Below are 12,035 nucleotides of genomic sequence, written 5' to 3'. Positions count from 1 at the left end.
GCAGCATGTCTTAATTGTATAAACTATTAATAGCCTCCACATTTTGTTCATACTGCCCCTTTAATTCCACACTTCTAGCTTGGTTTCAGTTTTGGTTTAGTTTCTTTTTCCCTGCATTCAGTTGACATGCCCAAACTTGTTGGATAGTCAGCAGTACTTGGCTCAGGCTGTAGTAACATCAGCAGTGCTTGGCTCAGGCTGTAGTAACAATCAAACTTCATAAGTGATCTGTGTGAGCCATGGCAGCAGGTCGTAAGAGAGACCCTATTTGGGTTCATTTTGTTGAGATGCCAGCAGCAGATCTTGGAAAGAAAGGTGCAAGAGCAAAGTGCAAATACTGTCAAAAGGATATCCAAGGACTTGTTTGCCGTTTGAAATCACATTATGAAAACTGCAACCAGAAGGGAAATGAAGATGTTGATAGTGATACAACTAATGTCAATGAACCCCCACAGCTTCTTATGCACCAGGAGCCTAGTACTAGTGGTAAGTCTGGCAATTAATTTACAACCTATTTTTTTAACAGACATTTTACTGGGATGGTTAAAGTCTATGAAAAGAAAAATTTCTAGCACTGGTAGTTCTGGAGTATAGAATTTTTAAATTTATGTTAAGGCAATATTTCACAGAAAATTAACGCTAAAGGACATGTGCACCTTTATTTTTTTTAAGGTGCACATGTCCTCCCCCCGCAGCGCTCTTACCTCCGATCCCCGCAGCGCTGACATCCGTGGCTTCGTTTTGACCGTCCGCCTCCCGTCCTCCGGTTGCGGCCTACTCGCAGTGATCCAGCGGTGTGACGTCAGCGGGCCGCACGCTCCATTGAAATGAATGGAGGCGCGCTCGCGGACGGGCAGAACGAAGCCACGGATCCCCGCAGCGCTGACATCGGAGGTAAGAGAGCTGCGGGGGGAGGACATGTGCACACTGTGACTGGCTGCACCTTAAAAAATAAAGGTGCACATGTCCTTTAAGTAAAAATAAAGTGTGTATACGCTTATTTTTTTTTTATTGTAGGCTGCAATTCACTTTTGAAGTCTGCCAAATTGACCATTTTAAAAAAAAAACATTTTTAAAACTTTTGTGACATAATTTTTTTCAGTTGCTGAGGCTCTGATATTAGTTACCAGTATTGCAGCAACCTCACCGGAAAACTTGAGTAGCATAACTTTTGAGACAGCCCTTATAGGACGAGGACCATTACATTGTTCAAAAAGTTTGTTTCAATATTTTCGTTATATTTCTTCAAATACGCAGTCGATTTATATTTTTAATTTCTGTGCTTTCAGGGTCAAATATGGCTTGTGCTGCACGTGACAATCAATATCTGGGTACAACTTCAACAAAGCAGCCCAAAAAAAAACTTTGCGTGCAAAGTGTAGAAAAATTCATCTTAAAGACTACGACGAGCCAGAAAGAACATTTTGATGAATTAATTGCTAAATTCATATTTGCAACCAATTCTTCTTTCCGACTAGTTGAGCACCCATTGTTTGTACAAATGATCGAAGGAATTAGACCAGGCTACAAACCACCAAGTAGATTTGATATCTCAGGAAAACATCTAAAGGCTGTATACGACATAGAAAGAGCGGCTTGTACAAAATATTTGAAAGACAAGGTTGTTAACATGAGCTTGGATGGTTGGAGCAACATCCACAACGACCCCATAATTTGCACTTGTGTCACAACAGAAGATGGTGAAACTTACCTTACAGACACAATCGACACATCTGGAAATTCACATACTGCTGAATATTTACTTGAAATTGCTAAGAACTCAATTCACCAATGCCAAGAACAGTTTGGATGTAAAGTAAGGAGCTTAGTTACTGATAACGCAAGCAATGTGGCAAAAATGCGAGCGGAACTGGCACAGGATGACACAAATGTCATTACATACGGTTGTTCTGCCCATTTGTTGCATCTTTTGGCAAAAGACCTGCATATTTTGGGTGTCAAGGAACATGTTGTAGAAATTGTTAAATATTTCCGCAATAATCATTTTGCACATGCAACCTACAAGGAAATGGGAGGACTGAAGTTGGTTCTACCACAAGATGTTAGATGGAATACCTTGGCTGACTGCTTGGAACTGTTTATTAACAACTGGTCAAAATTACTGTCCATTTGCGAAACACATCGGGATAAAATTGATGCTAATATACGAAGCAAAGTATTAAATCTTGGTGTGAAGAGAAATGCCGAGGACCTTTTGGAAAGGTTAAAGCCAATATCGATTGCGTTGGATAAAATGCAGAAAGATACTGCAACCATAGCTGATGCCACAGAAGTTTGGAAAGATTTAGAAGGTTCTCTAGATCTCTTGAACCTCTCAAACAATGTAAAGGTTCAAGGTTGCAATACAGCACCGCAAGGACCAAGCATTAAAAGAAGAACACTATTTAGCCAATATCTTGCATCCCATCTACAGAGGGAAAAAATTATCTGAGGCGGAAATCAACTCTGCAATGGAGTGGCTCGCCAATACTAACCATGACATTGTGGCAACTGTGCTGAAATTGAAGTGTGAATCTGCACCATTTCAAAAATACATGTTTGCAGATAACGTCGTTAATGAACTAAAACCACTGGACTGGTGGAAGTCGCAATCACTTGTTCTTCCAGCAAAGATAATAAATCTAGCTACTCAGCTACTGACTGCATCGGCTTCATCCGCAGGAGTAGAGAGATTGTTTTCTTCATTTGGTTTTGTGCACACAACAGTCCGAAACCGCTTAGGAACTGCTAAAGCAGGACAACTGGTTTTCCTATTAAAAGTCCTAAATAAACAGTAGGCTTAAAGGACTGATGTATTCACTGAAGATGTTTGCTTACTTCAAACGTTAGAGATAGGCTATTGTTAAAAAGTACTTACTCTCTGTAGTTCAATTCTGAGTGTTTAATAGTGCAAATAAAAATTATTAGGTTTCATAATCAACTGTTTTAATATTTTTATTTGTGTAAAACAATTAGATTTGCAAAAAGACAAAGTTTTGCTTGTGTACAACTTGATTAAAAAATCTGATTTAAATCAAATGATTTAAATAAAAAAAATCTGATTTAAATCAAAAAAATCTGATTTTTTTTTTATTTTTTTTAAAAAAATCAAGATTTTTATCCACCCTGCTGAGTGTCTATTACTTTATGATATGGTGCCATGGGGGTGCTGTGTGCAAGTTTTATTTCCTTTTAAATAAGCCTCAGCAGTGATGTCTGTGCCATCCCTGCTAACAATATGCTGCATGTGGCTATGTGTTAAGTACATCTAGAGAGCAAAAACTGGAAAAATGGCAGGGGGGCAACAGATCATTACTAAATGGTTTATTAAAATGGTTTGGAAATCCTATTAATATTCACCACTTAAAAGAATTTTCACATTTCAAAATGATTTGATATGTTTAAAGATTACAGCGCTGGATAATACAGAGCCCAAGATCTTCCCTCTGTAGGTAATACCCAGACCATTTTCCACTCTAGACTGCTTTTTATGCATACTTTTCAAGTTATGTAAGCCTACGTTCATAACCACTCTGGAAAGAGCGGGCTTGCTCTGGGAACTTTTAGACATTGGACAACCCCCTCACATAATGTATTCTTGAACAGTGGGGGAAGTAACTGGTGGCATTTGCCTTGCTTTGTCATGCTAAGATGCACCATGTAATGTTATGCTTCAGAATGAACATGTGTTACTTACAATGAACCTGGCAGGTCCAGAAATAATATTTGCCTGCAGATAAAGGGTTAATTTTCTGGCAAATAGTGTTAATATTCTACATGCATTAATGAAGAAGTGGTTACAGAGAGAAAATACACTGGAATTTTCCCTGCAGCTTCTCACTTTTAGGCCGGGGTCACACTAGAGAGGAATACGGACGAGTGTGAGGCGTTAAAAGCACGCATTACACACGACAAATGATTCTCTATGGGGCAGCTCCCAACAGCCGTATAATTCTCGCCCGTATTCTACGGTCCGTGCCAATCGATAGTCAGCGTACTACGCCCGTAGTACGCCAATGTAAGTCTATGGGTGCGCAAAAAATACGGATTACACACGGACCACACGTGTGACTTGCGAGAAATACGCAGGTCTTTTGCCAGGTGACAGGAAATGGGCCAATCCATCATCAGGAAGCTTAGACATGCAAATGAGCTCAAAAAGCGCTCCAGACATCCAGGAAGTATGCCTCCATGGAGTACATCAGCGTCATGGTGCCATATTTTCTCAATGTGGAGATGCTTATTGTCTTAGTGCAGGAGCGGCCAGAAATCTGGGACCAACGTAATGCCCATTATGCCAACCGGGCAAGAAAGGAGGCGTCACGGAGGCGCATATGTCGCCAGATGTTCCACGATTTTGGTGTTCGGCCACGTGAGGAGCAGCAGCAAGTACAACCCAAAAACTGTTTAAAATTACCTCACATCAAAAAATGCATTTAGAATCAGCCCCCCCCCTTCCTGTGCTTGTACTTTTTTCCTCATGAGGCGGGTAGATTTTGATGTGACCCATGGTTTTACACTGCCATAATTTGGCCCAGGCCACAAGCTCCTCATCCTCCTAGCCAACCAAGTTAGTAAGTGTAGTTACTTGATACATGAACTACTGTGACCCTGTGTATCTGGCCTGGATGCCCCAATTTTATATGCCACCCTGGGTGGAAAGCACACCCCAGAAGGCCACATGCCTAGGCTACTGGTAGAAAATTTGACCTATCAAATATGTGAAATTGAGAATATTTCCTGTCACATTGCAGTGGAAGAAGTGATGAGATGCTGGCACAGCATCCACGACCAATACAGGCGGGAACGTCAGCAGCGGTCCAGGAGTGGTGATGTGGGCCACCTAAAGAGGAAATACATATATTATGACTATAGATGGGCGAATCTACTCGTTAGGACTCGTTACTCTGCGAGTAGTAGGGGACTCGCAGGAGTCAGTACTCTGCGAGTTTCCAAGCGATTACTCGCACAGTAACGAGTCCAATACAAATCAATGGCAATCCTAGTTTTTTCAGAGTTTAATTCAAGCAATCCTAGTTTCTTAGCGATTTTGTGTCCCCCTGCTGACACAAAATCGCTAAAACTAGAATTGCTTGTATTAAACTCTGAAAAAAAAAAATAGGAGTCTTAGCGATTTTGTGTCCCCCTGCTGACTAGTGTTGAGCTTTCCGATTGGCTGCCGAAATGACGTCATCATGATGCGCTGTCTGTGCGCATCATGATGCGCCGTCAGTTCGGGCCTTCGGGGGGGCTGTGCCGACTGGCCGGTGGTCTGTGCCGGCCTGCCGGTGGTCTGTGCCGGCCTGCCGGTGGTCTGTGCCGGCCTGCCGGGGGGCTGTGCCGGCCTGCCGGGGGGCTGTGCCGGCCTGCCGGTGGTCTATGCAGGCTCCGGTGGGCTGTGCCGGCCTGCCGGGGGGCTGTGCCGGCCTGCCGGTGGGCTGTGCAGGCTCCGGTGGTCTGTGCAGGCATCATCCGATGGGACAAGTCCCATCGGGCGATGCCTGCTACCATGACAGTGATTGACACATTAGCCAATGATGGGACAGTAGTAGTCCCATCATCCGGCTAATGTGTTGAATGTAAAAAAAAAAAAATTACATGCTACATATATACTACATGCAACATACATACTACATGCATATATACTACATATACTACATGTAACATATATACTACATGCTACATACATGCAACATACATGCTACATACATACAACATATATACTACATATACTGTATACTATATGTAACATACATACTACATATATACTACATGCAACATACATACTACATATATACTACATGCAACATACATGCTACATGCATACTACATACATACACTACATGCATACTACATATATACTGCATATATACTACATGCATGCAACATACATACAATACATACATATAGACATACAGTACATATAACATAGAGTACATACTTACCGTCACTTGTCACTTTGATCCCCGAAGCCATTGTCACCTGAGGGTTAAATATCAAAATAAAAAACACCAATATACTTACCCCGATCCGCAGAAGTCCACGAGGGTCCCACGTCCATCTTGCGTGGAGAACAGCAGCATCAGCTGATGCTACCGTTCTCTACCAGCTCCAGGAATACAATGACGGAAGGTAGGTATCCTTCCGCACTGTATTCCTCCACCACTTTAAAAAAAAAAAAAAAAAAGGCCCTAGTCTCACTTTATGCCATTGCTGCGTGGGAAATTCCCATGCAGCAATGGCATAAAGTGAGACTAGGGACTTTTTTTTTTTACAGTGGTGGAGGAATACAGTGCGGAAGGATACCTACCTTCCGTCATTGTATTCCTGGAGCTGGTAGAGAACGGTAGCATCAGCTGATGCTGCTGTTCTCCACGCAAGATCGACGTGGGACCCTCGTGGACTTCTGCGGATCGGGGTAAGTATATTGGTGTTTTTTTATTTTGATATTTAACCCTCAGGTGACAATGGCTTCGGGGATCAAAGTGACAAGTGACGGTAAGTATGTGCTCTATGTTATATGTTATATGTACTGTATGTCTATATGTATGTATTGTATGTAGTATATATGTATGTTGTATGCATATAGTATATATGCAGTATATATGTAGTATGCATCTTGCATGCATGTGGTATGTATGTAGTATGTATGTAGCATGTATGTAGCATGTAGTATGTATGTTACATGTAGTATGTATGTAGTATGTATGTTGCATGTATGTAGCATGTAGTGTGTATGTATGTAGCATGTAGTATATATGTTGCATGTATGTAGTATGTATGTAGCATGTATGTAGTATGTTGCATGTAGAGTGTATGTATGTTACATGTAGTATATATGTTGTATGTAGTATGCATGTAGTATGCAGCATGTATGTAGTATGTATGTAGCATGTAGTGTGTATGTATGTAGCATGTAGTATATATAGTATATATGTAGTATGTATGTTGCATGTATGTAGTATGTTGCATGTATGTAGCATGTAGAGTATATGTAGTATATATGTTGTATGTAGTATGTATGTAGTATGCATGTAGTATGCAGCATGTATGTAGTATGTATGTTGCATGTAGTATGTATGTAGTATGTATGTTGCATGTAGTATATATGTAGTATGTATGTTACATGTAGTATATATGTAGTATGTATGTTGCATGTAGTATATATGTAGTATGCATGTTGTATGTATGTAGCATGTCATATTTTTTTTTTTTTTTTTACATTCAACACATTAGCCGGATGATGGGACTACTACTGTCCCATCATTGGCTAATGTGTCAATCACTGTCATGGTAGCAGGCATCGCCCGATGGGACTTGTAGTCCCATCGGACGATGCCTGCACAGCCCCCCGGCAGGCCTGCACAGCCCCCCGGCAGGCCGGCACAGACCACCGGAGCCTGCACAGCCCCCTGGCAGGCCGGCACAGCCCCCCGGCAGGCCTGCACAGCCCCCCGGCAGGCCTGCACAGCCCCCCGGCAGGCCTGCACAGCCCCCCGGCAGGCCTGCACAGTCCCCCGGAGCCTGCACAGCCCCCCGGCAGGCCGGCACAGACCACCAGAGCCTGCACAGCCCCCCGGCAGGCCGGCACAGACCACCGGAGCTTGCACAGACCACCGGCAGGCCGGCACAGACCCCCGGACAGTCGGCACAGCCCCCTCGAAGGCCCGAACTGACGGCGCATCATGATGCGCACAGACAGCGCATCATGATGATGTCATTTCGGCAGCCAATCGGAAAGCTCAACACTAGTCAGCAGGGGGACACAAAATCGCTAAGACTCCTATTTTTTTTTTTTTTCAGAGTTTAATACAAGCAATTCTAGTTTCTTAGCGATTTTGTGTCAGCAGGGGGACACAAAATCGCTAAGAAACTAGAATTGCTTGTAGTAATATCTCTCTCTCTCTCTCTCCCCAGCACAGGAATCGCTGCAATACTCGCATCCCCATTCATTAACATTGGACTCGCTAGACTCGCAACGAGTAGCGAGTTTCCGACTCGGACTCGTTACAGTCTAGCGATTCCGAGTATTTCAGGATTCGCCCATCCCTAATTATGACCGCCTCTCCTTCCTCGCCCCTATTTTGGATCTGAGACAGTAAGTAGATACCTCACACCACATTACACAGATACTTTACAGGGCCAAAAATATTGATTTATTTTTGTCTCTGTTCTATTTCATAACAGAACTCAGTCCAACCTTACAGAGAGAGGAACTGGCTCAGATACAGAGCCCATCATTGATCCTGTAGGGGATGAAGTGGCTGGCCCATCTTCTCCCCCTACAAGAAGCATGGGTGAAGAATCCTCTCAGGAAAACCCAGTTCCTGTGCCACAAACCCCACCACCAGGACCACATCCACAACCAGGACCGTCTGCTGCTGCACCATCAGCCATACAGGAGGAGCAGGGCAACATGAGCAGCAGCCCAACTGCCCAGATCCGGGGCTCCCCACAGCATGCTGGACCATCCCGGCGAGGAAGAAGAAGGCGCCAGATCCCTGCCCAAGATACACGTACAAATGTGGACACTGGGGTCCTCAACTATTTGGCTAGAGTGAATAATGATGATGGCGAGGAGGCATACTCACGCAGCCTGGCCGTTTATCTTCGTGCCCTTTCCCGTGAGGTGAGGCTCTGTATTAGAGGATGTTTTCAGATCCTGCTTGATGCTTGCACACACCCCAATACCCCATATGAATTATTTGAATATCTGGAGAGGTGGCAGCTTTCACCCAGAAATCTAATGCGCCTTAGACACCACACACATGCTTGCTCAAGCAGGCTCTGAGGATCCTCAAATACGTGGGCCTACACCTCACCCCCTTCCTCCCCCTACCCAACCTTCCCAACAGCAGCCACATATGTCTGGCTCTTGCCAACCTCACCAATATGGCCACTTGTTCCCACCCAGTGTTGGAGGCTGGTTCTAACCTGGTTGGGGATGACATGGATATATTGGTGGGTATGAGACACGGGCCTACCAGACCCAACAAGATGCCCCTCTTCATTTTCACTCTGGCCAGTACCCACAACAATCCCAGAAGGCAGTACACTACCCACATCATGGGCAACAGTATGCCCTCACACAGGGCGATGTTGGGCAAAGTAGCCAGCAGCAACCACAGGCTGGTCTTCCGCCTTCTCCTTCCCCAACTTACCAAAATTTATAATGTAGCCATTTTGGTATTGCAAAATGTTGTTTTTTTTTTTTTCTATGTGTGAAAATTTTATGTGCAAAAAATGTTCACACCTGCAAATAGGCCAATTTGGCCCATTGCCACAGTTCTCATATGGCAATAAGATGTTTTGGTTCAAAAAAGCAAAAAAAAAAAAGACAAAAGTAAACATTTGTCTACTACATTTTACGTCTCTGTCTCAATTCTAAAAAACAGTGTCGGCATACTAACATACGCTTACCAATGCAATTAAACAGTCATAGAATCAGAAGGGGTAGAACTATATATATTTAGACACACATAAACCAAAAAATCATAACATAGACACAGCATGCTCTTGCCAAGAAGTTTCCCCCTCAGGTGACAAAGTAATTTGTGAAAATATCACGCACTTTGAGGCCAGAGAGCAGTCTACGTTGAGGGTTGATAGATGGTCTCGCCCTACGCACATTGTCCATCCCACGCACAACCCCAGCAGAGGAGGAACAATCATGTATCCTGGTGAAGTTATGAAGAACCACACAGGCTTTAACCACTTTATTAACATTTTGTTCACTCAGCTGAATGGCAGACTGGAATACCTGCCATTTGGCACAAAGAATGCCAAAGGAACATTCCACCAGTCGCCGAGCACGTGATAGGCGCAAGTTAAAAATTCTGTGCCGGTGGTCAAGGTTTCGCCGGGGATATGGCCTCATGACATTGCGCGTTAACTGAAATGCCTCATCTGCCACAAGGACATAAGGGACAGATTCTTGAGTGGAGCCTGGTAGCTGGCGTGGTGGTAGATCCAACTGGTTGGTGCGTAGCCGCCGAGCCATAATGGAAGTATTGAAGACTCGAGTCTCCCGTCCTTCCATAGGCCCCAATGTCAACAATTATAAACTTGTATTGATGGTCGACCAGAGCCAACAATACAACAGAAAAGTATTGTTTATAATTGAAGAATGGGGAGGCAGAGATCGGCAGCTTACGCACCCGGATATGTTTGCCATCAAGGGCCCCAATACAATTAGGAAACTGGCATTCTTCCTCAAAGTCCCTTGATATCCTCAACCAGTCTTCCATCCTGGGCTCGGGCATGACGAGTTGATGTAGTCTTGACCATATTTCACTACATGTCGACCTGACTATGCCAGAAATGGTAGATCTTCCAATCAGAAACTCATGGTGGAGGGCGGCATAAGACAGGCCAGTGGACAGGAAGCTGAAGAACAACAGAAAAGGATCATTTTAAAATGCACAAATTAACCAAAAAACAGGTACATACATACCAAACTTGTTAGGATTTCACATCTACTAACACACACATATTTGGTCGCACAATGACTAAGTGATATTCAGTACATATTACACATAACATTCTGGTCTGTAAGTTTCAACATATCTGGAATAAGATGAGGGCATTAAAATTAGTCCATGAAGCAAAATAAATACAGACTTTGAGCAATACATCATGAACACAGAGAATGTGGTTGTGTAGTACATACCGTAATGTGAGTAGAAGTCGCTCCTCTGCAGATATAGCTTTGCGCATCCTTGTGTCCTGAAAGGTTATCCCATGGCGCACTGTCTCCATGAGTCGATCAAATGTTGCAAGGCTCATGCGACAGTATTGGTAGAATTTTGCAGGATGCTCCCGCAGAGAAGAATAGAGGCGGTGAAAATGACCTCTTGTGAGTCGTTGCCTCAAAAGTGGATAGACCCACATGCATCTCCTCCTCCGCGGATCCACTATCACTGGGTATGGTTGACCAAAGTGGCGTGACAAAAGCCAGTTGAAGAGAACCTGCTCAGTTGTGTTGAAACTCAGACTGTCTGCCATGTTGCACATACAACAGCAACACACCTAGTGAAGGCAAGGTCACAAATGGACAGAATGGAGGCAGCCACCTGTTCCTGAGCCAATAAATAGGGTGCAGGCTAATGATTTAAATAGTTTGCAGGCCTCAAAACCGTTAAATGTCTATTTTGCAAGCCTGCGAGAAAAACTCGCAATACGGATTCCATACGGATTACATACGGATGCTGACATGCGCAAAATACGCGACCACACCTTGCTTACGGATGACATATGGAGCACTATTTAGGGGTCATTCATCCGTATTACATATGTAAACTACGGACCGTATTTTGCGTCGGTTAGTATGACCCTGGCCTTGCACAGAGGCTCAGGTTTATCAGTTTCATGTAGCGGTACATCAATTGTAAATAACTTTTTAGCAATACGGCATGCCTGACATGAATACGCCATTCTTTCTATACCTCCTTGTCAAGGGGATACAACAACAGAGTGGGGCCAGAAAATTTCGGCGTCTGGTTTCACAAACTCCTGCACTGGTTAGAAGTACTTCACCATCTTATTAAACAGTGCAGGCTATTTCCTTTTTGACAGTGAAAGGGTTAATTTGTTCAGTTGAAACTTCTGGAGCTTTTCTACCTGAATTTTCTCAGCTGTTCAGTGTTTGCCACTCCTCCCTGCTATAAGTGCTTGCCTCTGGCACTTAAGAATCGTGAGTGTTAGTTCTTTCTGCCTGGTTTGGTATTGGAGGTGTAGTTCGCGGTTGGAGGTGCCGTCTGGAGATTTGTTCAGGAGATTATTGCTTGGAGTTTCTTTGTGTGCACATCCTCATCCTCTCCTATTTGGTCTCTTCCTGTTTTCCACTCTGTTGTATGGTGAGCATATTTTGTATGCTTGTTATCATCTTTACTTGTTTGTCTGGTTTGTATTATCCTATACACTTTTGCTTCCCACCTCTTTGGGTGGGGAGGGAACATATTAGGGATGATATATGATCATAGCATGGCACGTGAATCCGGCATCTCCACCTTCATGAGTAATCTGGGTGACAAGGA

The 12,035-nt window shown here is 43.7% G+C and overlaps 1 protein-coding gene across 1 annotated transcript in view; it reads left to right on the top strand.

Moving 5' to 3' along the window:
- Window positions 1-251: 251 nt before the first annotated feature.
- LOC141059022 (uncharacterized) overlaps window positions 252-12,035 on the top strand; it is a 36,805-nt gene continuing 25,021 nt past the window's right edge. The window contains exons 1-2 of the mRNA XM_073555229.1: window positions 252-486; window positions 1,290-1,891. Coding sequence (XP_073411330.1) covers window positions 288-486; window positions 1,290-1,891 — 801 coding nt within the window. The 5' untranslated portion in view covers window positions 252-287. The remainder of the gene's footprint in view (window positions 487-1,289; window positions 1,892-12,035) is intronic.

This window comes from Dendrobates tinctorius, unplaced genomic scaffold, assembly GCF_039654945.1.
Source record: "Dendrobates tinctorius isolate UK_male_01 unplaced genomic scaffold, ASM3965494v1 ptg000223l, whole genome shotgun sequence".
Taxonomy (NCBI): domain Eukaryota; kingdom Metazoa; phylum Chordata; class Amphibia; order Anura; family Dendrobatidae; genus Dendrobates; species Dendrobates tinctorius.
Note: the sequence above shows the minus strand (reverse complement) of the source record. Positions and strands in the feature narration are given on the sequence as shown.